General features: G+C 32.4%; 4 protein-coding genes across 5 annotated transcripts; 2 read left to right on the forward strand and 2 right to left on the reverse strand.

Moving 5' to 3' along the window:
• Window positions 1–131: 131 nt before the first annotated feature.
• LOC109596801 (structural maintenance of chromosomes protein 5) lies at window positions 132–4,833 on the reverse strand. The gene is made up of 10 exons (XM_049963078.1): window positions 4,620–4,833; window positions 3,679–4,477; window positions 3,422–3,629; window positions 2,708–3,364; window positions 2,456–2,649; window positions 1,601–1,783; window positions 1,242–1,547; window positions 866–1,178; window positions 375–661; window positions 132–323 (listed from the first exon to the last, which is right to left on the reverse strand). Exons 1-10 carry the CDS (start codon window positions 4,664–4,666, stop codon window positions 189–191), a joined length of 3,129 nt encoding a protein of 1,042 aa, XP_049819035.1. The 5' UTR covers window positions 4,667–4,833; the 3' UTR covers window positions 132–188.
• Window positions 4,834–5,081: 248 nt separating this feature from the next.
• Window positions 5,082–13,078, reverse strand: LOC109596800 (uncharacterized). The gene is made up of 7 exons (XM_049963079.1): window positions 12,634–13,078; window positions 10,682–10,893; window positions 10,495–10,626; window positions 8,407–8,735; window positions 8,148–8,347; window positions 7,867–8,093; window positions 5,082–7,807 (listed from the first exon to the last, which is right to left on the reverse strand). The coding sequence occupies exons 2-7, from the start codon at window positions 10,884–10,886 to the stop codon at window positions 7,491–7,493; spliced, it is 1,410 nt and encodes a 469-aa protein (XP_049819036.1). The 5' UTR covers window positions 10,887–10,893; window positions 12,634–13,078; the 3' UTR covers window positions 5,082–7,490.
• Window positions 13,079–13,257: 179 nt separating this feature from the next.
• On the forward strand, window positions 13,258–18,822 carry LOC109596828 (dipeptidase 1). The gene is made up of 2 exons (XM_020012422.2): window positions 13,258–13,513; window positions 17,181–18,822. The coding sequence occupies exons 1-2, from the start codon at window positions 13,388–13,390 to the stop codon at window positions 18,570–18,572; spliced, it is 1,518 nt and encodes a 505-aa protein (XP_019867981.1). The 5' UTR covers window positions 13,258–13,387; the 3' UTR covers window positions 18,573–18,822.
• Window positions 18,823–19,640: 818 nt separating this feature from the next.
• LOC109596843 (protein virilizer) lies at window positions 19,641–27,128 on the forward strand. Of its 2 annotated transcripts, none has more exons than XM_020012437.2 (8): window positions 19,641–19,791; window positions 19,843–20,134; window positions 20,186–20,574; window positions 20,892–24,914; window positions 24,969–25,223; window positions 25,284–25,443; window positions 25,501–25,762; window positions 26,773–27,128. In XM_020012437.2, the coding sequence occupies exons 1-8, from the start codon at window positions 19,735–19,737 to the stop codon at window positions 26,798–26,800; spliced, it is 5,466 nt and encodes a 1,821-aa protein (XP_019867996.2). In that variant the 5' UTR covers window positions 19,641–19,734; the 3' UTR covers window positions 26,801–27,128. The 2 variants fall into 2 exon arrangements, with proteins under 2 accessions (XP_019867996.2, XP_019867995.2); XM_020012436.2 differs by having other exon boundaries at window positions 26,987–27,128.
• The last annotated feature ends 39 nt before the right edge of the window (window positions 27,129–27,167 follow it).

Consider the following 27,167-nt stretch of genomic DNA (forward strand, 5'->3'; position numbering starts at 1 on the left):
ATTAATTATTATTATTATTCATTCTATATTTAAAAACGTAATTACGTGGTAAGTCACTCTTTCTTACACGTTCAGTATTTTAATAGGAATTGATTAAAAAACTTTTGAATACTAAAAATTTATTGACAAGGATATGAAAACCTATAATAAGTTTATTTTTATTAAAAAAATATTATTCTGTTGTGGCTTCACGCTGGAGCACACTGAAATCCTTGTGGGTTACAGAGTGTAGAAAATGACCATTTTTTGTCTCGTTCAATGAACGGTCCATTATGTACCGTATGGACCATACAAGTGTTGGAATACTTCAAATGTGGCACCAACTGAAATAAAACATTCATAATGTGTTATTAATCTATTTTATAATAACATACCTTGGGAGTGATCAAAAAATACTGGGCGGTATTGGGTCTCCCAGTAGAGTCTACCAACAGTTCAAAAATACGCCTCTCATTGTTGGCATCCATTCCTTGATTAATTTCATCCACGCAACGGAACGGAACTGGGGTAAGTTCTTGCAGACTTAGCATAAAAGTGGCGGTTGCCACGGCACGTTCACCTCCACTTTGAACCGTTGTATTTAACTCCTGAAGTGGTACGTTATTTCTGTATGTAACTTTAATCGTGATTCCGTAGTCCGAGAAATTCATTTCGTTCTCTCCTAACAAAAATTATTAATTAATGCACAAGATGTTTCTTAAATAGGTGGTCAAAGTTCGGGACCACATGGAACACCTTCAATAATAGATAAAACATAAATAAAATGCTGCCTTACAAATATAAATTTCCTTATTTTAAGTAACCTTTGTTCCAATCATTTTTGAATCGTGAAATATGAGGAAAAAACAATTTTTAGAATAAATACCTTTATACAAAGACACTTCACCAGCACACCCCATTCGTTCGAACGCTTGAGAAAATCGTAAATTTATCTCTCCAATTAATTCATTAAGGGGAGTTATCCATTCATCCCGGATGCGACTCATCCGGTTATTGATCTTGGTTAATTCGGAGTTGTGTTTTTGAATGATCTCATCAAGATGTTCAATGTGTTTCTCCCGATCGGCGTATTCAGCCATTTCACCGTCGTCAGCAGAATTCAGGCAAGCTATTTTGGAATTTATTTGCAGCTTCTTTTCGGTGAGTTTCGGTAAATCGTCATCAAGTTTATCGAACTCCTAAATAAAGACGTTGGATTAGATTAACTTTTCAGTTCAGTGCACAAAAACAATTGTTCATACCTCTTGAAACTCCTTAAATCCTTCATCATCGGGCGTCAAACCGTTTGACAACGATTTGGCTTTATTGAGTATGGTCTTGGCTTCAGACATCACACTGGAATAGTGGTCTTTCGTTTTGTTAAGAATTTGACCTAGTTCTTCAAGCACGCGTCTCTTATCTCGCACACTATTTTCCAAAAATACGATTTTCTTGCCCAAGTCATCCGCTGCTAAATTGGCAAGGTTCCACTTTGTTTGCAGTGATGTAAACTTCTTTAAATCGTCGTTTACAGCATCCATTAAACTTAGGTATTTTTGTATTACTTTCTGAATAACAACAACATTAACAATTTCAACTCTTTATTAACAAGATTCTTTACCTTTTTTGCGACTTTTGACTCTTCCAAAATTTCATTCGCGTCTTTTGTGTCCTCCTCCTTTTCAGCTATCTTAGCTTCAAGGCTCGTGATTCTGGTTTGCAACGTGTCTGCTTGATATTTTGAGTTTGATACTTCCTTCAGTTTGCCTTTAATTACCGTTATACATTCGTTGTATTTTGTTAACTGTAAAAACACAATCATAATATCTAACGTGATCAACAAATTCACAGAAATTTTGGTAATCCCCGACTTTAAGGAACATTTTCTAGAGCATGCGTCGTGAGGGACTGGTTTCGCACTTCTTGAACAGCCGCGTTGGGCACTTTTTGGTGGGTTCGCATCACCGATATGACTGGCGCACGCGCAGTGCATTAGCAGTATTTCTGTAGGTATATAGCTAACGTATAGTCCCCAGGATGGATCCACCTTGTCGTGGTCCTGGGGCTCAGTACCGCTCCACAAACTAGTGGCAGTGGGAAGCTAACGGATCCAACCAGCAAGTCCAATCCTTCCTCAGGAAGATCTCGTATCTTCCTCATATTGGTCTTGCTGTTCCAAACTCAGTTGACAGGGGGCTGGCATCTTTGCTTTTTGGTTCAGCACACCCATATATGCCTTGCATATCGTCCGTCATTTGGCTATGACCTTCGGGATCGGTGCCTGGAGAAGGGTTTTCAGTCTTTTATAAGACTTCCCCTCTTCGATACAAAAAAAATGTCGTATACTGCTGTGTATATGTTATAAGTGAAATTGAATGGATTTAGTGAAAAGTTCAATGTGTGTGTGTGACTTCAATACAAGTTGACGCATGCGCTAAACATATTCCTTAATAGTTTTTTTAAATGATTTACTTACTTCAGAGTTTATAGTCTTTAAATCATCATCGAAAGTCGCAATGTCACTTTGGCAATTTTTTCTTTGCCCTTTGATTTTTTCTAGTTTCACCACGTCCACAGAAATTGATAAACCTCCATCACTGTAGACCTGTAATTGCCTAGTACTTTTTTCCCCACTGTACTTGGACTGGGTAATTGAATATTTATATTTATCTAAAAACTGAATGCTTTAGAACTAGGAAAATAATCTAAAAAGCCTTTTATTACACACCACTATAAAACATAGATATTTGTGGCGGTATCTTCTCATATAACTGATTAGTTTTGGCATTGCCAACGGGAATATTATGTACTCTATAAGTTTTGCATAAATATTTCATAATTGGGTCTGGTGCGGTGAACATCGAATACAAGTAAGAATACAACCCATATTTGGTCAACTGTTCAATGGGCACGTTGGGTTGAAATTCATTTGTAAGGTTCCCACCACTTTCCGAGTGAAGTACATTAATCTTCAAATTTTGTTTAGTCCGCACCTGCTGTATCAGCAGATTCATATCGGATTTGTCGACACACGTGAAGGCAACCCTGTCACGTAGAGGAATTACGTTCTCCAAATATATGGCATTTTTTGGATCCAATACATTGATTTCCAACATGATTGGATCATAGACTTCACTCTTGAATATATGCCTGTTGTTTCGTAGCCACATTGTTGCCTGGTAGGCGTCTTTATCCAACCTCTGAAGATACCTCAAACGATCTTGCTTGACGTCTTCTAAGCGCTGTATTTCGTTGTCAAGTGCCTGCATTTCTGCTAGTTTACTTTCTCGGGCCTGTACGATTTCTTCACGCTTATTTTCTCTGACATCTTTAGCAGTTATAAGTTTCTGAACTTCTACAGTGTAGGTACGTTTCTGTTGCTCCACTAAAATGTAAGTATAATACAGTAAATTTCTGACTAAATTATTCAAATTAAACATACTTTCCGCCATTCGAACTGTGATGCCTTGATGTGCCTCTCTTAATTCATTTAGCTTGGACTTTGACAGCTCAATTTCCTTTTTCCTCTCTTGTGACTCGGCAATCTTTGATTGCGCATCACTTTCAATTTTAGCGACTGCATCAGTTAATTTATTATTAACATTTCCGCTTTCTTTCAATGAATTCCTCAACTCTGACATTACTTTACTCTAAAAAATGAAATTATTGAATATGCTTACAAATAATAATGTAACATACAATTTTTAAAGCTTTCTGTTTGTAGTCTTGCATGCTTTCCCTGTGTCCAGTAATTTGTTTCTCAATTGGTTCAATGCCTGCTTTGGACGTCTCAAATAATTGGGAAGCTTTCACTTTATCATTCTTAGCCTCCTGTAACTTGACCCTAATGTTGTCATACATAATCCAAGCTATCTTCCTTTCAATATGCTGTATTTTCTCTAAATAAACCTTTTTTTGGTTAAAATTTTTAACAAGACCTTCCAACCTTGAATTCGCCTCCTTAGATTCCTTCAATTCTTTCTCATTTTTCTCAATTGAAGCCAACATCTTTTTATGTTGTTCCCTACATTCAATAAGTGTTTCCTGATTTTCTAACAGGTCTTGTCGACACAAAGCGATTTGCGTTTCCTTGAGCAACTGCTGTTTATTCAGTTTGGCAAAATCTTGCACCCTATCCTGCGGCAGAAACTGACATAAATTGTTAACTTGTATGTTAAATTTTTTTATGCTGTCCAACAAATCACCCAACTTTACAACTTTGTTGTTTATAAGCCAGACAGATTTTTCGTGTGTGTTAAACCTTCTTGTGACCTGAATGAATTTATTGTCAGTGTCACCTTGTAATAATATGTCTATTTCGGCTTCTTCACAGTCATGTTTTACATATTCAGAGATCTTTGATCCTCGTCCAACTATTTTTGGAGTCCCTCCCAAACCTAATATAATGGCTGCTACCATTGTTGATTTGCCGGTGCCATTAGGGCCGATTATCATATTTAAATTTGGACCCGGTATTAGCTCTGCTTGTGAGTATGTCCTAAAATTTTATATTTATTTGTGGTTATAATAATCGTACATTGTAAAGTAGGAGTCGGCAACCGTTTTATAAATTATAAACAAGTGTGGCCCTAACCTGCCAAATGGTTGTCGACCCCCTGTTGAAAAGTATTATGACTTACACGAAATTTTTTACTTGTATTTTCCTGATTGCTCCTGGTTTAAACATTTTGTTGAAATTTAAAACTACTTTTTTAATAATAATAATAATAACATTCAATGTCTGAACGGATACAACCTGAGGTAAAGACTAATTTTTGTTTATACTGTTCGTCATAACCTGACATTAACAGTTCTGTCAATTTCAAATCGGTTGGCGCCATAAAAGCGGGTTTTTTATGATGTGTGACCAATTGTCAAACTTGGTCTGGGTTCTACGACAGTGTTGCCATTCTGCAAACGACTTTCTGAGGTCTAGGATGATTTTAGAGAGTGCACGTTTATATTTACTACGTTCGGGCTATATCGGTTTCCGAATCAAAACACGATTCAAGGATGATATGGTACATTTTCGTTTCAATATAAGATTTCTAACTTTTTTGATGAAACTATTTCTTCACATTTCTTGTTTTAATAAGACACCATTAAAAACAGTGGACTTTTATTATTAACAATTACAATTACATTTTCACCACTACACACTAACATATAAATATAATTCTATATAAATAATTTAACATAGGTACATCACATTTATTTTGGCTTTCTTAAACAGTCCTGTACTAATCCTAGAGTGATTGCTTAATTTAAGTCTTTGGCTATAACCACTACAATAACATTCACGTGTGTATAAAAACATACTTTTATATGATATTTTGTATATTATTATCTCATACACGTTCTAATAAATTAAATAAGATCTACTTTGATTAGAAAGAGTGCTTCATCGTTTTAGAAATATCCAAATTTCGTATGTAAATATTTATGCAAGCTTTTGCTTTATTAATATTTAATTATTATTTTTTAATTCTTTAATTAAAAAATAAAAAAATAATTTTATTTGTTGATATTAATATAGCATACTTGCACAAGTGTATAATTTTTAATACTCACGCATGAGTACGCCCACCATATTCGACTAAAAAAAAATTAAATAGATTATTGTCTTTAATCTGTTTTGGTTTCATCCATAATGATACTATTAAAATATACAGTAGGAAAAGGGTTTGACCCGTCTGATCTTAGAGAGACAATAGAAGTCTGTCCCATAGTGGGAGACTTACTGTCACTATTGTACGTGATGTCTCTTTCAGAATTCAGATAGATCAAACTCTTTTCGTACTGTAAGTACTTTTTTAAAATTGTATATTTTACAATTTTATAAAGATAACAGTGTGTTTAGAAATTAAAAAAAATAGCAAACTCTGTAACAACTATAACTTAAGAGAACTAATGGACCGACTCATTCATTTTTAGAGTAGAGTAAATGTTACTATAAAGTAAAATTATAAGGTGAATTGACAAATTGTAAAATATTACTAAATGTTTTAAATTAAGTTGTTATACTCTCCAAAAGTTTTTTCCTTACTGGTTTGATGGGGGAGTTTTTAAACATTATTATGTAGCAAATTCCATATAGAACGTACATCTTTACTACCAAAAAATTTCATATAAAAATGTAAATTTTGTAAACTTTACAAAAATAATAATTAAAGACATATCCTAATAAATATTAATTAAATTTTATACATTTATCAAAAGATAAATTTTGATTTTTTATGATTTCTCTAATAAATGAAAATAACGTCAGAAACCATTTGAAAAATGATATGATTTTAAAAATTGATTAAAGATTTTTATGGTACAGAGAGACACTTCTACTGTCAGTTTAAAACTGATAGTTTTGAAAATTAATACTACAAAACTTTAGCATTAATAAAGAGGAAGAAAATATTTTTTCTTTTTATCCTTCCCTCTCTTAATAATAACTATTAGATATTTTTTAAATTTGGTGCACCTAATGAATACGAAAAGTTTAAAAAATCTTTTTCTGATTATGTTTAATAAGTAGCTATCATATTTTTAAACTTAAAATATTATTGGAATTTTTCCTCTAATCTGCAGGGTATTCAGAATTAAATTTATCTGAGAAATGGTCAATGCTATATTGGATACTAATACATAAATTTGATGAGCCCCACATTTAAGGAACCGATTTTTGGGTACCCTCATATCACATACAGTACTGCATAAAAGTTTATATTCTAATGCTAATAATAATTTTAATCCATATTCTTAAACTTTTACGGAGTACTGTCCCTATATCCTTAAATGCTTCTTCAAGATGCAAGATTTTAAAATAAATTTTTAGTTATTTAATATATTAATATTTGTTTTAATTTAAGACTTTGTAAGGCTTTATTTGGGTCCAGAAATATGAACCTATTTTTTTCCTGTCCCAGTAACGACCATTTCAGCTGAAACACCCTTTATAATTAATAAATACTGATTTTTCTTTTTGTTTATTTGTAAATAAAAATTATTTGGAAGGTTGTAATGTAATGTAAAAAAGTCTAAAAAGATAAATACACCCTGTATTATTTACTAAAATTTAATTTTAATTTAATCAAAGTTCTCATTCGATATTTTTCTTGTAGTATCTTCAATAATAGGCAGTAATTGTTGATGATTTTAAATTAAATACTCATGCTGGTCATTTTAGATCCTGAAACAACCTCTTTTATATATATTCTGGATTCAACCTGCTCTACCAATCAGAAAGCGTTTGAATAGACTAAATTTTGAGAGAGACTTCATGCACCACAGAGACAGTAAAAGCCTGCAAATTTACTCCGTAGTGGGAGACTTTTACTCTCTCCGTCATGCATGTTTTCTCTCTCAAAATTCAGTAGGATCAAACGTTTTCTGATCATTGATCAAACTTGTAATTCAAAAAATTCTAAGAATTTTGCTCATGATTATTAGATAGCCCTTTTATGAAAAATTACAATTATTTAATTAAATTTCAGTTAGTCGTACGAAAGGTTGTCTTTCTAATCTTTGCAACGAATAGTCGCTGTCGGGCTAAAATGAACAACAGCATGCGATTTCCTGATATCAGTATCCGAACTGGAACCACATGCACCCGGTTCCTGTTCTATGGAATGCTGGTGGGTGGATTGATGGTGACACCTCTCCCCGATCAGTCTAGAATCCGAACTGATTGCTCGTTCCAATCGACCTCTGGAATGGATGCAATCTTTTCGTCTTGGCCTGGATCGATGTGTACAATCAGACGCGTTGGAACTTCGTCTTTTCGATGACGGCGTGAAGAACGGCTGAGTTGGGAGTTGATGTGCAGATCCACCTCCTTAATCAAATACCACATTCTTAAGAGCTAATTCTTAGTTTAATAAAATAATGTTTTACCTGCGTCTCCGTCAATGAAGTGATGAGAATTAATTCTCGGAGAACACGATTGGGAATTCCTTCTGGAATCGTCTGCCGCCAGTTTTTCATCTTCTTCCACTTTTCGTTGTCTTTTTAATGGGTTGCGTCTCCTGTCTCTAATCCTTAGCGTTACGGGACACTCCAAGTGCAAGTCCATCGCCATTGAGCCCTGACTGCCGGTGCCGTGCAGAGATTCGTGGCTTAGTCTTCAAAAATAACCTTTAACTTGACAATTTAAGCAACGATGCCGGAATAATCACCTATAATTAGCTGATGCTTCATCTACAGACACGGCATGACGGTGCAACAGTCCTGGATTTAGAAGAGCACACGCAGCAAAGGTCCTCCTGCTTGCTTTGCAGGCCTTGTTTATGGCTTGCCTGCTAGATGTCGGTGACTGGTCATTGGGACCATGTTCCATAACTAAATCTGGAGCTGAAGGACTTCGATTGATAGAACTCTACTCACAAGATTTATATATTATGAAATAATAATGTGATAATTAAGTGGTGTAATTACCTGAAATTTCAGACAATTTTTATTGTGTTGGTTTAATGTTAGGCCCCTTGAGAAGTGCATAAACGATTGGGTGAGTGCTCGCCTATCAATCGGTCTGTTACAATGGCTGTGTTGGTGTTGGTGTTGATGTTGATGGACATGTGGCGTTGTTCCGGTCTGCGATCCAGACGTTCGCAACGATCCATGGCCAGTGTGTGCGTGTTGAGACCCACGGCCACAAGCATCAGGTACTGGAGCAATTGTACTCATTTTAAATCTTGCTGGTACTACTTTTGCGGCTGAGTCTCTTGCTTCGAAAGTCATCACACATGCAGCCACAACAATGAATCCTACAATATAAAAGTTGTAATGTTCTCGAGTTGTTTTCATGTTTATGAAGACGCTACCAGAACAAATACATTAGTCATCATTTATTGAAATGATTGATTGTCTGAATTGTCAAGGTAAAACCTCCCAGATAGGAGGCAATGTACTGTACCATTTAAATTAAATGAAGTCTCACTGTGAATAAAATCATTATATTAAATTATATTTAATAACTGCACAATTTATAAGGAAAATAATGTTGAATTTTTAACTTTTTATAAAATTAATATTCTTATATACACATTTTTAAAGATATGATAGAAAATATTTATAAAGGAAATAAGTCTTTTATGTAAGAGATTGTTCAAGGTCTTGTGTAATGGGTACCCAACAATTTGAAATAAAAAAGCCCAGATTCATCATTACTTATTTAGAAATGATTGTGCTACGTAATATGAATAATCTTTTCCTATTGGTACTGATTCCTTTTGTGATTTACTTGTGCCAGTGTAATGCAAAGTCTATAAATGTGGATGCATCTTCAAAAATATTAAAATCTACCAATCACGTTAATCCAGATAGTTATCGATTTGAGTAAGTATTATTTTTATTATGAGATATTTTGATAGATATTAATAATTTAGGGAATTATATCAAGTCATTTAACTGGATGGATAACATCGTGTATAAGAATATTTTAATAATGATCTTATCAGCACAAGTATTATATTCAATATACAAAGTGTTTCTAAAATAGGTGGCTGTATTTTCTTCAGGAAAAAAATATTTAGACTGTCTTCTATTTTAGAAACATATTGTATATATATTTTGTATTTTTATGATAGTATTAAAATATCATAAAACTACAATATATACAATGTGTCTCTAAAATAGAAAACAATCTCAACTTTTTGGTAGAGGAAAATTGTATGGGTTCGCGTTACCGACATGCTCAAGACTGGTGCATGCAGTATATCTGTAACTATACAGTTGTGTATATCTTATAAGTGAAATTGAATGGAGATAAAAAAATGAATAACAGAAAATTATTTCAAATACTCGTATTTATTTTGGAGTTTGATTATTTGAAATTATTTTAACCTAATCTGTCCATCTCAAAATTTAGTAGAATCAAAGGCTTTCCAATTAGGTATATTAAAATATGTGATATATACTTTTAGATTTGGAACTACGAATGGGATTGGTAGAAAAGAATCAGGACAGTTTAAGAAAAAAGGAGACGACAACATTTGGGTAGTAACTGGTGTGTACACTTATATAGATGAAACAGGCAGAATATATGCCGTAAATTATACAGCCGACGAAAACGGATATAGGGCAAACATTAAATGGGAAAATGCCCCTCCAGTTACAATGTTTGTTGATTTTGTCTCCGCCTCAGCTATAGCTACCCTTACCGGAGGAATTGGATAAATTTAAATTGGTTTAATAAGACAAATATTTATAATGACATTTTATAAATTAATTATATCAATAAAAATATAAAAAGCATACGAGTTTTATTATTTAATATAATATTTATGTCAATATTTAATATTAGAATATTAATTGTTTTTATTAAATTAAATAGAGTATTGAAATTGAAATGCTGAAATCGGATAATACACATGCAACTATTCATTACAAACGTTCCTTTGGAACAGAAGAGATTTCTATAGAGTGACACAACACAAAATATAAGATTTCTGTTGTATTCATCCACAACTTGGATGCCACAATGTGACTTTAATCATTTCAATTGTGTCAACGAGATTTGCTCACCTCCCACTCCCATAACTATAGGACCAGCATAAGATAAATTATTTAAATGGAAGCCACGTGATTCGTTCTTGACTTTGACTGTGTGATTTCCTCGTATTTCTTGTGCGATGGACAAATCGTCCGCGTAATATCCTGAAAATTTAATATAAACCTTAAATTAAAGATGGAACAATTTAAAATGGGTTACCTATAGTTGCCATCGCCGCTCCTAACACCATCAATAACAGTCCCAAACTTAAAGCTTTGCAAGCGTTCCAAAGGCATTTACCATTAACTTTTCCTCTAACAACTTGAACGTTCCATTGTGCTCCGGACGCAGGATGTGCTCTTCTCACAACTTCCGACGTTCCACCTCTGGCCCAGCCGCCTCCCAGGAACGCTCTCTGATGCATTTTGCCTCTGGAAGTTATTTATAAATAACAAATAATGTTTTTATTTTAATTTAAAAAAATATTATACGATCTTTATAAATTTGAGGCCTTAGTATAATGGTGAAAAATAAAATTGGAATGTTTATCAACAGAATGGATATTTGGTATTTGTTAATAAAAATAATTAAACAATTAAACAAACAGTTTTCCTTTAGTTTTTAATATTGGAAGATTCATCAACAGAATGGATATTTGGCATTTGTTAATCAATATTATTAAACAGTTAAAAAAACAGATTTTCTTTAGTTCTTACTGTACTTGTTAAATTGAGGTCTTAATATAATGTTGAAAAATAAAATTGGAACGTTCATCAACAGAATGGATATTTGGTATTTATTAATCAAAGTAATTAAACGGTTAAAGAAACTGTTTTCCTTTAGTTCTTAATGTACTTGTAAAATTGAAGCCTTAATACAATGCTGAAAAATAATATTGGAAGATTCATCAACAGAATGGATATTTGGCATTTGTTAATCAATATAATTAAACAGTTGAAAAAAACAGATTTCCTTTAGTTCTTAATGTACTAGTAAAATTGAGGCCTTAATTTAATGTTCTTCCACTTTATTAATATAGATAAAATTTAATTTAATAAATTAATCTTAAATAATTTTAACTTGTAATTTACATCCTGGTAATGTTTTTTCACAATTTAAAACCAGAAAAAGAATGATTAATAATTTAGTCATTGACTTTTATGATGAGTATTCTCCAGGATACAAGTATACTTGACCTTTACATCTTCACTCACTTGAATGTTCCTAGATATATACATAATAGAAAGATGAGAATGAGATTTTTTGAATACCAAATAATAGTACTAGTGTAACATTACAGCAATGTTTCATTAATATTAAAATTAAAATAATGTCCCAAACTACGACACGTCTTATTTATGAATATATTTATTAAAGAAATTATCAATCATACTTAAGAGCTTTCCAAACATACAACAAAATATTTTTAATTGAGTTAACAATAACTTAGCTATAAACATTCCATTAAAACTACACATCAATTAGATGTTACAGTTAAGTTAACTGTGCAGTTATAAATGAACTACATTATCAATTATTTTTTTATTTGTTTAAAAATGAAATTTCTTTTAAATTAGCATCGGATTAATGTAGAAAATTTATAAATTAGCCGAGGCATTGTTAAAAAATAACTGATAATTTAATAGGTGAATTAACTGAATTATAATTCTTTGATTACTACGATATTATCATGAAGTAGTTGGATATCTAACCACATCGTCAAATATTTTGATAAAAAATGACTGATCACTGAACTAATCAACGATTAATGTAGATGAAATAATTAAGAAATTTATTATACCATAAATTATTAAACTATAATTCTTTGGCTAATTATATTAGATATTATTAAAATGCGAATTATTATTTAAATTTTTATTATTCTAAGAGATACATTTATACTTTATATTTATTTCACGTTTTGATTGATATGTTTTTGTGGTACCAGAAATTATGACTTCATATTAGCTGTACCATTGTAAATTGTAGCTGTCTTTGTGTCTATGTATTCTAAAGATATATTTTACCATATTTACTTGATATCAAAAGAACAAAGAATATATTTATTAGTCGTTATATAAAATATTTAAAACACTTTTTAAAAAATATGTAACCACGTTAATAAAAAAATGTGCTGTAAAATATGTAGCACAGCTCATCTCCAACCATACCTTGCAAATACGTCCCGAAAACAGCAAACCTGAAGGTATTAGGTGATCATTATGATCATCATTTAAAACACCTCACTGGCGTCACTGAATGGAAACCTTAACCGGCATGGCGTAACAAATAAATACAATTCGCAATTGTAATAGCATCCAAGAAGTATCATCTCTTTAGACGGTAGGCAAGCAGGCAACAGGTACAATCATGCGCCGTCCTGAGATGAACTATCGACCGTCAGACGCGAGTACACAAACTGCCACTTAAAATATGTTACAAAAACGAAGTCGTTTACACTGGGAGGCAATCTCGCATCACAACTGACAACGATCATATATTTATGAGCAACCTTTCATCAGCCAAGTCCATTTATGCGGCCGACAATGAACCCATTCGCAAATTCATAGTCGCCACGGCGGGAACAAAAAGGCACGGCATAAACGAGACCACCAAAGGGACGCGTCCACTTTTATCTCGACCCGGTCACATCTGGCACTTTGACGAATTTGATCCGTGGTGACCGGTCACGGGGCCCATTATCCGCCTCGCCGCTAATTAGATAGAGAAGCCGGATTTTTCCACACAACGGTCCCACACCTGACCGCAACGCGTACGCGTGAATAACGCCGATTTGGAGCATCACGTGCGGTGCAGCGCGCGGCTACTGCCGCTGCCATGGCAACACCAGACACCATCTCCGGGCACTAGGCAGTCAGTGCAGGTGGCACGAGGTGATCAATGCAGCCGTGATGCAAGGCTCCGATGGTCAGCCGAGACCACGGGCACGTTTCGGACCCGTGGATGCTGGACCCGGAGCTCAGGAGGCACATCCAGAATTGTCCGTGTCCATGCAACCATATGGGATATGGTAATTTGCTTGACTACCAGGTAATGCTAGCACGTATTTCTGTCCGTTGGATGTTTTACTTTTTCCTTGTACCTTCCTTTGCTAGAGCATGTTTTTATAATATTGGCAAAGCACAACTTAACAAAAAATATGTATGTGTACATTTGATTGTTTATTTTCGTATGAAATTAAAATATTACCCAGAACAGATTATATTATTTAAATTAATCTTTCTAGCACTAAAACACTACTAAAACACTTTGTAAACAATGGAATATAGCAGTGGATAAGGTTTTGGACATCAAAAGGATAATGTGAAGACTTGACCTAGTTCCCTTTTGTTATTGTATAACAAAACATACTGGCACTGTATCGATAAAATGTAACGTCTCTTGCAACTGTATAATACAAATCAATACAAAGATTATTTTCATTTAACAACGAGGAATATTCAAAATTTATAAATAACGAAATATTTACAGAAAACATTTAAATAAATATAATATTCGGTTCAATTTTATAAAATTTGAATTGTGTAAATTTGATTAAAAATTCAATTAAGGTAGATAACTAATTAAAAATGGTGTTTTTAAATAAATTTACATGCACTTTACATTTATATTTGAAAATGGAGAATAGTAGTTTTAAAAATGGTGAATGCGCCCTCTGAACTTGAAACAGGATTTAAATTAAATAAATCAAGAAAATGTTTTACAAAATTTATAAATAAAATCTTTTTCGATTTAAAAGTTGTTTTAAATTTTAATATACACGAAATCTTCACAGAAAACATTTAAATAAATAAAATAATAATACATAAAAATAAAATAAAATTAAATAGTCGATTCAATTTTATAAAATTTATAAACTTTATGTGTGAATTGTGTCCTCTTAAATTTGATTAAAAGTTCACTTAAGATAGGTGACTAATTAAAAATGGTGCATGAATTAATTTTAAAATAAATTTACAAAAATGGCGAATGCACCACTGAACTTGAAACACGATTTAAATAAAATAAATCAAGAAAATCTTTTACAAAATTTGTAATTAAAATCTTTTTCGATTTTAAATTTGTTTTAAATTTTAATACACACGAAATCTTCAAAGAAAACATTTAAATAAATAAAATAGTAATATATAATAATAAAAAAATAAAATTAAATAATCGGTTCAATTTTATAAAATTTATAAACTGTATGTGTGAATTGTGTCCTCTTAAATTTGATTAAAAGTTCACTTAAGATAGGTGACTAATTAAAAATGGTGCATGAATTAATTTTAAAATAAATTTACAAAAATGGCGAATGCACCACTGAACTTGAAACACGATTTAAATAAAATAAATCAAGAAAATCTTTTACAAAATTTGTAACTAAAATCTTTTTCGATTTTAAATTTGTTTTAAATTTTAATACACACGAAATCTTCAAAGAAAACATTTAAATAAATAAAATAGTAATATATAATAATAAAAAAATAAAATTAAATAATCGGTTCAATTTTATAAAATTTATAAACTGTATGTGTGAATTGTGTCCTCTTAAATTTGATTAAAAGTTCACTTAAGATAGGTGACTAATTAAAAATGGTGCATGAATTAATTTTAAAATAAATTTACAAAAATGGCGAATGCACCACTGAACTTGAAACACGATTTAAATAAAATAAATCAAGAAAATCTTTTACAAAATTTGTAACTAAAATCTTTTTCGATTTTAAATTTGTTTTAAATTTTAATACACACGAAATCTTCAAAGAAAACATTTAAATAAATAAAATAGTAATATATAATAATAAAAAAATAAAATTAAATAATCGGTTCAATTTTATAAAATTTATAAACTGTATGTGTGAATTGTGTCCTCTTAAATTTGATTAAAAGTTCACTTAAGATAGGTGACTAATTAAAAATGGTGCATGAATTAATTTTTAAATAAATTTACAAAAATGGTGGATGCACTGTATAGTAGTTTTAAAAATGGTGAATGCACCTCTGAACTTGAAACATGATTTAAATTAAATAAACCAAGAAAATAATTTACAAAATTTATAAATAAAATCTTTTTCGATTTTAAATTTGTTTTAAATATTAATACACACAAAATCTTCACAGAAAACATTTGAATAAATAAAATAATAATATATAATAATAGAATAAAATTAAATAATCGATTCAATTTTATAAAATTTATAAACTTTATGTGTGAATTGTATACTCTTAAATTTGATTAAAAGTTCAATTAGGATAGGTGACTAATTAAAAATGGTGCATGAATTAATTTGTAAATAAATTTACAAAAATGGCGGATGCTCTGTATAGCAGTTTCAAAAATGGTGAATGCGGACTCTGAACTTCTTCATCTTCAATCTTCACAGAAAAGATTTAAATAAATAAAATAATAAAATAAAATTAAATAATCGATTCAATTTTATAAAATTTATAAATTTTGTGTGAATTCTGTTCTCTTAAATTTGATTAAAAATTCAATTAAGATAGAAGACTAATTAAAAATGGTGTATGAATTAATTTTAAAATAAATTTACAAAAATGGTGGATGCATTGTATAGAATTTTAAAAATGGTGAATGCGTCTCTGAACTTAAAACACGATTTAAACTAAGTAAACCAACAAAATATTTTACAAAATTTATAACTAAAATCTTTTTCGATTTTAAATTTGTTTAAAATCTAATCTGTAAAAAGTGAAAATGTTAAGCATGAATAATTTTTTCATATTAATATTCTAATGATGAATGATTCTAAAATAGCTGCTCAATATCTGGGTGCACTTGGACATTAACATTGCCCATTTTTATAATATTTCTTTTGTAAATTATCATATGATATCATATATTTTTTAATAATATGAATTTATGAAAAAAAATCTATGAATAATTTTATAATTTTTTAATTCTTTACTTGAACATTAATATTACCTATTTTTATAATACTTCTATTGTAAATTATTTAATCATATGAACATGATATGATTCTATTTTTTAATAATATGAATTTATGAAAAAGAAATTCTACGAATATTTTATATCTTTTTAATTCTTTACATGGACAATAACATTCCCTATTTTTATAATATTTCTTGTGTAAATTATTAATTAATGTTTCTGCAGTGACAAATTTAGATGCCATTTATTATTAAGCATATAATGCTGTATATACGTTAAAAACATTTTGTTGCTAAAAATAAAAATTGTAATAAAATGCGTATAATTTTAACTACTATAATAAAAAATTAGTTGCTTTTGAGCATTTGGCTAAAATTATAATTGTGAAATTTGTGAACATTATTCACCTAATCTGACGTCAGAGACTATTTTAAAAGACTATAAATTCGTGAACTGCAGATTAACGCAACTATTCAGTAATTGGATCAGACGGTATAAAATGGAAGAGAAGTATAGCTAATAAATGGTTTCTCTGGGCATAGAATAAAAATTGGAAATTATTTCTATTATAAATGATTTTAAACAGGGTTATCAATTTTCATCCTAAAACTTTACATTAACGTTTCAAAAAATGCTATTGTTTATTTTATTTGTACAATTAATATATCCCAAATTGTAGTTTAGATAATTGTGTAAGAAATATGTATTAAAAAAAGTGGTAAAAATTGTAGACTCTATTAGTGTTTTATTGAATACTTCTTTTTCATTATTTATAACATAACAATAATATTTATGTGATTTCAGATTCCACCGTGTCCTCGGGGCCATTCATACAGAGAGACCTCTTTCAATGTGGTACCACAATTTTACGGTGGCATCGGAGACCATTATTACCATTCATACAACTATAGACGTTCTTCGTCATTAGAAACATGTTCGTGTAGTTCCGATAGTGACTCATCTAGAGTATCGTTTAGGGGTCCCTGGTGTGTCTGCTTCATCGTGTGCGTTTTGATTGCGACTTTAACAGCAGGTTTAGGTCTTCCATTCGCTTTAAATCCACAACTGCCGCCTCAAACCCAAGAGGACAGGCTGAATGTCGTTCGTCGTTTGTTAAAGGAACACCCACTGATAGATGGTCATAACGATCTGCCATGGAACCTTAGGAAGTTCGTTCACAATAAAATTTTTAATTTAAACCTCAGTGCATTAATCGACGAAGAGCCGTGGTCGAAAAGCCAATGGTCACACACCGACATACCGCGCTTAAGACAGGGTCTCTTAGGGGCCCAGTTCTGGTCAGCTTATGTGCCTTGTAAAGCTCAACATTTGGATGCGGTGCAGATAACGCTGGAACAGATCGATGTTATAAAGCGGCTGGTGGACTACAATTCCAAACATTTTTCACTTGTGAAGAGTGTCCACGAAATTAGAAAAACCCATAAAGAAGGGAAGATCGCTTCTTTAATAGGAGTGGAAGGAGGTCATGCACTGGGCAATTCTTTGGCTGTTTTGAGAACGTTTTACAATTTAGGGGCTCGTTACCTAACCATAACTCATTCCTGTGACACCCCTTGGGCCAAAGGAACCAATTCGCAACACGAGGATGGTTTGAGTAATTTTGGTAGGAAAGTAATTAAGGAAATGAACCGCTTAGGGATGATTATAGACCTTTCACACACATCAATGAACACTGCCAAAGCGGCCATAAATTCGTCGCATGCTCCTGTGATTTTTTCGCACTCCAGCGCGTATTCCATTTGTAATTCAACACGCAACGTCCCCGATGAAGTACTAAAACTTATAGCGCACAACGGTGGTATTGTAATGGTAAACTTCTACAACTACCACGTCACCTGTAACGAAACTGCCACTGTACAAGACGTAATTAGACACATCAATCACATTAGAGATGTTGCTGGGATTGATCACGTGGGCATAGGTGCGGGATACGATGGCATCAATATGACACCATCCGGCTTAGAAGACGTGTCGAAGTACCCCTACCTTCTAGCTGAACTTCTTACGGATCCATCTTGGACGGAGGATGATATTTTATCTTTAGCTGGTCTTAATTTAATTCGTGTTTTCGAGAAAGTAGAAGAAATCCGTGACAAATGGAAACTTGCTGATATATTACCTGTAGAAGATACTGCCCCACCTATTCATAATAAGTGTTCTTCGTTATATTCCTGACCCTAAACATAATTTTATTCAATTTAATATACGGTTTATTCAACCTTTTATATAAATTTTATAAATTTTTATATTTTCTTACTGGAAATATTGTAAAAATGTAGTTGGAAGCATGTTTCTGCTACAAGAAATCTAATCGTGTTGTATTGTTGTATTTTTATTTTGCATATGTACAAATAATTATATTATTGTTATCAAATATAGGAAAAATTTAAATTTTAGATTTATAATAAAGTTAATGAAGTAGAAATGTTGTAATTTATTTCATATATATGATTGAAAACCGTTTGATCCGACTGAATTTTGAGAGAGACAGTAAAAATCTGCAAATTTGCTTCGTAGTGGGAATCTTTTACTGTCTCTGTTATGCATGAGGTCTCTCTCAAAATTCAGTAAGGTCAAAGACTTTCCAATCGATGTACATATACAGGGTATCCCAGAATTCAGATAAGACGTCTAACATAAGTTGGTCCGTCATTTTTAAATTAATTATATTTAGACGTTTTATTAAAATCTACTTTTACTGTGAACAGATAAAAATCTGTCCTCCTTATTCTTACGACACTATAATACTCAACCAATATTAACCTAGTTTTCATAGTTCTTAAACTTCTTTCAACTAGCCTCATTTTCTCCAGGTTATTTTCTCAAATTATCCTATTTTCATTGACTTTGGTTATATTTTTAAAATTTTTTTAATATAAAATTTAGGAAACTTTTGAACTACTTAGCTTAACTCTTAACAGTTTCGTTTGAACTACTTAGCTTAACTCTTAACAGTCTCCAGTTATTTCTCACGCTTTTGTAAATGATGAATTACAATATTTGGCACAAAAATTTCCTAACATAGCAATTCAATAAAGTTCATAAACACAGGAAAACGTATGTTTTAAACATTTATTTTAAAGTGTATACGATTTTGTTTTAAGGCAATGTAAACATAGACGCCATCACACTTGCCCCTGAATGACGTCAACATGACAATTAGTAGTCAAATTTTGTATTGTACTCTAATGTTGGTAGTCTTTGCTTTGACGCTTAAATTCTAACCTCAAATTTGTGACGCTGGACTATTATTATTATTGGTGGTCTGTGACCATCATTTTGTATATTATTAGTCTAATAAATATGTTTGCACCTCGAAAACAATAACTTATAAACAATGTCAGAACCGATAGAGTTACTGTTCTTTGACACCTTCGCCCACGACAACACAGAAGTACGTTGAGTTAAACTGTTTACAAGCATATTATAAACTAGCTTGTTTTAGGAAATAAATTTGGATCTAGTGCAGTTTCCTAAGCCAGTCTACGTAACTGAAGTGCGGATAATACCGTTAGGTGCTCGAGTGCAAGCCGATTTTCCTGGCGGTGTTCGATTAGGTGCAACAAATCCCAGCCAGTTTCGAATAGAATTTTTTGTTAATGATCTGGGTAAACCAGGCGCAAGTACATTTGAAAGCTTGGGTGGATTCGATTATGATCAAAATGGTTGCATTAATTTGAACTGTAATTCAGAAGAAACAGTGAGGAAAATTCCTACAGACGGATTGGTATTAAGAGGTAATTAAAGATATTTAATATATAATAAAATACATTATATACAATTTTTAGGATGGTACACCACTATCACTTTGGCTGTTTATGGAACTTTGACTAATAATATTACAGAACAAATTCTCCAACCTGTAACAAATCCGTCCTTAAACCAACCAAACACAATAGCTGATGCACAGTTAATTATATCCACAGCAGCAATTGAACCTGAGTGGCAACAAGAAAACATTCAAAATGTTCCTATTGACTACAATACAAACACACCAGCTACTTACCAGGCATATCCACAAACTGAACAATACCCTGCAGAATTTAATGAATATTACAATGACATCCCTAAGGACCCCAGAAGTTACCATCACACTTCAGAAACAGAATGGGATTCGAAAAGTAGATCAAGAACAAATGATTCTGAACGTGAGAGAGACAGGAGCAGAGATTATCAGGTAATTTATTTAAAATAATTCTTTTAGTTGGTAGAATTGTACACCATTTTAACAATTTGTGCTGCATGTTTAATTTGGCAGCAATGCATAGATAATTTGATCAGAAAGACTCACATAAATTTATAAATACATTTTCCCACCAGTGATCAAGTGTAAGTCAAATACTTTTTCTATAAAAATCATTACATCAGTAAAATTATTAATAATATCTAAATTGGTTCAGTTTAGAGTGAAAATTATGTGTAATTTTTACTTGATAACTCGATTTTTTTTTCTGATAAGTGAAGCTCAAGCACTGATTAAAATTAATATTTTAGAAATCTAGTAACGTTGATAGAGAACACAGTAGAATAGAAATTGAAAGACGAGACAGAGAAAGAGACAGAGACAGGGAAAAGAGATATTCCAGATCTCAGAGTAGAGACAGGGACAGACAGTCGAGAGAATATCGTGAAATGGGCAGGGACAAAGAACACGACAGAGATTGGGAAGGGGAATACCGAGATAGGGGCGACCACGATTGGGACAGAGAAAGAGACAGAGGACACGATCGTGATAGAGACAGGTCTTATAAACATGAAGACAGTTATAGGAGGTCATATACAAGGGAAGAAAGAGAAGAGAGGAAACGGCCCAGAACTCCCCCAACTCAATCACCAAAAAGACCACACACGCCTCAGACTGACCATAAGGATCCACCTGTTGTTGAAAGGGAAAGTGACGTCGTCCCCGAGGAGGAATCAGAAAGGACCCGACGAGAGCAAGATGAGGCTAGCAAAGATGTTAAGGAAGTCAGGACTCCGCCTACTGAAGAAAATACTCAGATGGATGTTGAGGAGTTTGAGCCTATTTTAAGTGATGAGGACATTCTGGATGACAGTGAGCAATATCAGGATATTGATTATGATTACAGCACCTACACTAATAATGATGACATAATAAAATTATTCACTCCTGGTGTGACTAAACTTAATAAGTACATTGCACCTAAGAGTTTTCAGGTTGATAACGACAAAATTGATATTGAGGAGTCATTATCAACCACCATTGGCATAGCAGATGACTATTTTAAATCCAGCATAACTAAATATGTTCTGGATAGATTCAGCAAACTAAACACAGAATTAAAAGAGGAATTCATACACTTATGTGAGAAATTAATCAGCACAATAGGGTCACACAATTCATTTTGTGACATCATGAGACTTTATGAAGCCACAAATGCCTTAAACTTGCACAATTTTTCAGAAACTGACAAAGAGTTGGTACAACAAGTGCAAGTGATAATCAAAACGATCGTAGATTGGTTGCAAATTGCCCTGAATTTTGAGATGGCTAATTCCCAGGAGCAACCAGCTTACAAAATACGACACATAAAATGTGGCGTCCGTTTGGCAGAGTGGTGCTCCCACAGTGACGAATTCCTGCAGTATTTATGGGAGCACAATTTCAACATACAAAAAGAATTGATAAACCTGTACAACCAGGAGTTCATGGCACTATCTATAAAATTAATGATTCTAAAAGCCCTAGACACATCTTTGAGTCATAAGTTTTCTGTTGAGAAGTTTTTGATGGGGGAACATGAACACTCACCTAAAGAGAATGGGTACCACAACATGATACCTGTGTCTGAATCAAGTGGATACAGGATTCTTATTAAACACTTACAATCAAATCCATTAGTGAGGCTTAAATTTGCCCTGAATTCCATATTAAAAAAAATGAACCTGTACGAAATATTACATAAAATGCACTGTATTATATCAAAAATTCGGAATATTACTAATGACATTTCCGCCGAGGACATAAATTTAATAACAAAAATTCTGGATCAAATCCTGCAATATTACCATAATGGCCCCTTTGTGTTATCTCAGCCAAAGAGATTTTTGCCTGTCAGCAGCCAATTTGAAATCATAAGAACAGAGTCTGATAATATCCTCATTAATTATTTTAAAATGTTTAATTTGTTGGAGTGTTTTTTGTTCTTATTAGTCCATCCAAATACCTTGAATTTGCCTGCCATAAAGACACCTATATTTGAGGTATTGTCGCTTATGCTACAGTCGTCACATGGCTTAGAATATTTATCGTCAAAGCATGAGACAATCAATGTACTTTTGAAATGTCTTTTAAAATCTGATGAGGAATTACAATACACCTTGGCAGAGCCAAGTTTTGAAAGTAAGTCGCATTATTTGGGTTTAAATATTGCCTACAAACTGCAGGCTTTATATCACATTGAATGCCTTTCACATATAGGCAAAAAATATGGGTTGGATTGCGATTCCCCTGAAATATTAGATGAGCTTCATGGACTTTTATGTCTGACGTTCTCTCCTGTTGGAAAAATTTGCTGTTCTTCTGTGTTGGGCATGGACGATAATATAAGATCTTTGCTTCAATTTTTGGACATTTTACACAACAAAGAAAAGCTGGACAACTACTTACCAAGATTAAAGAAATCGTCTGGAGTGGCGTACATAGTTGATCTTGTTTCCATAGCTATTATTTCGACTTCAAATATTAAGCTTATGGAAAAGTTTTCCAAAACTATATTGAACATTGTGAATCAACAAGACTTGTTTGAGGATAATATTTCAGCCAAACTTAATGAAATCCGGTTATATCTAAGCCCCTTTGAGAATATCAACACTGTTTCTTACGAAAATATATCTCCTTACTTAGATAATATTGAGAAATTAATTGAAAATGTCACTTTCTATCCTGGCTCCTTAATAACAAGTCTAAGAGTCATCGAATATTTAGGTATCTCAAAATTCACCAATAAATGTCCAATAATTTCGGAAAATAATCCAAATAATTATATAGAACTAAAATACAAGCACGTAATTCTTCAACTATATTCCTTAGATGGAACCACTATATTAACGAAATTGTTGCAAAAAATCTCTGAACATTATGAGCAACCAAGCCTATTTACTGCCATATTTGCCTCAGGCCATGGCTCACAAATCATCAACATTGTCCAGCCTTGCATAAAGTTATTGAAAGAAATGTTGTCTTACGTAATCCAATGTCAAAATATGAATTTTAAGGACCTCACGGCAATTCCCATTTTACTTCAGACTTATAATTTACTAAACAGCTTTCCCGCGACTGCTGCCGGTTATTTGGCTGCCCAAGAAGTAAAGACCGAGATCATCAACACTTTACTGGTGTACACACAACCGTTCTCTGATCAAGTTTTGGAAAAAGACTCGTTGAACAAAAGCTTATGGACTCAGATGTGCGGGGAAATAATAAAATTCATTACGTCCGCTCCCTACAATTTTGTGTCGGGTTTATTGGTGTTCTCCGAAATGTTACCTCTGCCACTGCCAATACAGACCGGAGACGACTTAACAACGGACGAGATAAGTTGGTCCATTAATTTAAGGAAACTGTGGTCTGCACATCTGCATTTACACAGCAATAGCATCCAGGAGATGATCCAAAGACTGTGCATTTCCACCCAGCCTCAACTGTTGAACTTGCTGAGAAGGATTTGTGCCCAAATAGCTGACTTGGCGGCCAATTCTGCCACTATGATTGCCCGGGGTATATTGGACATTGTGTATGAGGCACTAATACCTAAGGAAGACATGAAAATGGGACCTTGCAACAGCCACGTTGCTAGGGTTTTAAATTTTTTAGCTTGTTTAGTGACACACAACACCATTAAATGTGCCATCCTTCATTTAATTCACACCAATTCGTGCGTTACTTCCAAGCCTGATGATAAATACACAGCTTTGATACCTGCGTTTGCGCAAGTGTTGAAGAACAATTGCAATACTAACAGTCACATACAAGCTCAGGAATGTATTATTAGTGTAATTCAAAGCTTTTGTGATATAGAATTGACCCTTCTTCAATGTGAGAACAGTCCTGATGTCTGTTTGGCGAATGCCTTACCTATAAAAGAGCACTTGGTGACTTATGTGACAATGTTATTGGACCATTTAAGTGCAGACAATTCTTTTGTTACGTATCTGCCACTTGTTAGAACTTTGTTGCTTTTAACAGAACACGATTATGGACTGTTTCATTTACGAGAACAAGCTTTGAAAAGGAACGATTTGTTTTTAACAATATTAACCAAACTGGCCAACAATTTTTCTATAAGCAATGCGGAATGTTTATCAACTCTTAGCACCCTATTGGAGTTTTTGAGGATATGCATAGTAATAGAGGATGAAAACGTAAGCTCTGGATACTCTCCAAGGACTATTAAGTTTACGCCTGATGAGATTAAAAGTCTCATTGGATGGAACAGCAGTTCAGAAGAACAGCCCAGCAATCACCCACTGTTAATGCTGACTGATATTTTAAAGGTAATGTCTTTATTTAGTACACAAAAATATATTTATATTCATCATGTTTTTTAGAAATCGACGGAAGATGACAATTCGTTTGAGACTCTACTAGATAGTGTAGAAACCATAATAAAATTAATTGAGAGCAGTCAAATGGAAACATCTAAGGAATCATATACTGAAGTAGTGTTACCAATACCAGACACACTATTAAGTCAGTTTTGTAAAAGAACCATATTCAGTTCAACTGAGGCCTGTGATGAGAGGTTGACTGCCCGATTTTGGTTGGCGGCTCCAAGTGATGAAGTTGAAACCGGATTAGAAAACGTGAGTAAAACAAAATAAAAAAAATTGTCCTACAATTACATTTATATTTTCTATCTTTAGGTAACCTGTGATCTTTTGGAGATATGTAGGCAGCATTTACCAACAGATTATAATATTATCAAGGAAATAGAAAAATTGTGCCGTGTATCTCGTATTGGAAATGATGAAGACAAAGAGAAACTTGCTGACGATCAAAAACGAAAGTTAAAGAAGCCGTTAGGTAAATATATCATTTTTTATTCATCATTTTAATTATTTAAATTAACTTGTATTTTAGTACCTCCAGTGAGAGCTAGAGGCTTCACCAGAGCAGTGCAACAGCGACCAGATCTTTTTAGGTCTCGTCCACCAAACACTTCTCGACCCCCATCGTTACACGTGGATGATTTCGTTGCCTTGGAAACTTGTGGCGCTCAGCCCACTGGACCTACTGGATATAATAAAATTAGCAGGGAGTTACTAGCTTCGTCTAGGCTTTCTAGGGTTTCCAGGGGACGTTCTTTTGCTAATTCGGAGAGATCTGTTCAATATAGACAAATGTAAGTACTTAAAGTAAAGAAAAAAGTTAATTTTTTATTCATAATATGTTAATTCGATAATTTTTTCATGCCTTCTTTGTCCATTGAATACATTTAATTATATCTACTTAGTTTATTAGAAAGAAATTTTTATTTATCTTTTTATTATATTTTTCACTAAAAAATTAAATATCCACAGTATGTAAAGAGTTTGATGCATCTGAATCCTGAAAGGGACATTATATACAATAGTGACAGATTTCTACTATCTCTGTCATGCATGATGTCTCTCTCTAAATTCAGACAGGTCAAACGCTTTTCTTACTGTATATATTCTTTGTTAAAATCTAGGGTAAAGTTGCGTCTTGAAATTATGTTGGTAGTTCGCGCAAGTGCATTACTGTCAAAGACTCTCAGAACGTTGCCGCATCGGATATTTTATTACTTCGTGAGGGATTTTGTGACTGTTTATATTCCGATATGAACAGAAAATGTAATCAGGGAAATCTCTTAATGCATGATTTTCTATTTTTATGTCCTCAATTGTGAGGACTTGATCAACAATTTCTTATGGTCGTTTCAATATTATTATTATTATTATTATTATTCATGGCTGATATTATAATTAAAATAAAATTATAAATACCTAAAAATACTAAACTAAAGCTGTGACAATCTGAAATAGTAAAATTAATAATATAATATACAAATAATTTGATTTTTTTCTTACCAACAAAATTAATATAAATCACGCAAATCAAACACAATAAAAATTGTCAATAAATTACAGAATAATCAAACTAACACAAATTAATAAACACGAAGATAAATATAATACTACATATAGGTTGGAAATGAAATATTGAATGAAAATATAAAAATTCACACCGGCAAGGTTGCGTCCAATTTCGAGGTTCCAGAATTGCCAACTTAATTTTAGTTTAATTGTGAACGAATTACTAAAAATAAACCACCTTATCAAGGAGCATCATTAATATTCAATTTTTACATACTAATTTTCTCATTTTTAGGATTCGAAAAAAATGGCAACACAAATAATGAATGAAACCTGATGATTGCTGTTCAGACTCAAGTGTCAGTGATGTTGTTATCCTCTTATTTCGAAAAAGGCGGCAATTGTCAATCTGTGAACCATTAATTATTCCTAATTTATTGTTTAAAATACTAATAAATATTCTTGCCCTTATTTATAAATGAGAAATTAAGAATATTTTATTTTTACAGGTCATGGTGGGGAGGATTAGGAAGAGGACCCTATCAATAATATTTATAAATAAATAGTGCTTATCAGTTTTACATTGTAAGATTGTTTTTATAATATATACGATATTAAACGTATTTAAAATCTTGTATTTGTTATATTAAATTACTCATTTTTTTTATACACCACATGAATCAGTTCAAG

Source organism: Aethina tumida, chromosome 2 (genome assembly GCF_024364675.1).
Source record: "Aethina tumida isolate Nest 87 chromosome 2, icAetTumi1.1, whole genome shotgun sequence".
Lineage (NCBI taxonomy): Eukaryota > Metazoa > Arthropoda > Insecta > Coleoptera > Nitidulidae > Aethina > Aethina tumida.

Excerpts from the sequence above, each read along its gene's own strand:
- LOC109596801 (XM_049963078.1), bottom strand. The coding sequence starts at position 4,666 with ATGTTTAAACCAGGAGCAATCAGGAAAATACAAGTAAAAAATTTCGT. Across the intron at positions 2,650-2,707 it reads AATATCTATGTTTTATAGTG|ATAAATATAAATATTCAATT; the intron begins GTGTGTAATAAA and ends TTCAGTTTTTAG. Across the intron at positions 662-865 it reads TGAAGTGTCTTTGTATAAAG|GAGAGAACGAAATGAATTTC; the intron begins GTATTTATTCTA and ends AATTTTTGTTAG.
- LOC109596800 (XM_049963079.1), bottom strand. The coding sequence starts at position 10,886 with ATGCATCAGAGAGCGTTCCTGGGAGGCGGCTGGGCCAGAGGTGGAACG. Across the intron at positions 10,627-10,681 it reads AGCGGCGATGGCAACTATAG|GATATTACGCGGACGATTTG; the intron begins GTAACCCATTTT and ends TTAAATTTTCAG. Across the intron at positions 7,808-7,866 it reads CTTCATTGACGGAGACGCAG|GAGGTGGATCTGCACATCAA; the intron begins GTAAAACATTAT and ends TATTTGATTAAG.
- LOC109596828 (XM_020012422.2), top strand. The coding sequence starts at position 13,388 with ATGGTCAGCCGAGACCACGGGCACGTTTCGGACCCGTGGATGCTGGAC. Across the intron at positions 13,514-17,180 it reads GTAATTTGCTTGACTACCAG|ATTCCACCGTGTCCTCGGGG; the intron begins GTAATGCTAGCA and ends ATGTGATTTCAG.
- LOC109596843 (XM_020012436.2), top strand. The coding sequence starts at position 19,735 with ATGTCAGAACCGATAGAGTTACTGTTCTTTGACACCTTCGCCCACGAC. Across the intron at positions 19,792-19,842 it reads TCGCCCACGACAACACAGAA|GAAATAAATTTGGATCTAGT; the intron begins GTACGTTGAGTT and ends AGCTTGTTTTAG. Across the intron at positions 20,575-20,891 it reads ACAGGAGCAGAGATTATCAG|AAATCTAGTAACGTTGATAG; the intron begins GTAATTTATTTA and ends TTAATATTTTAG.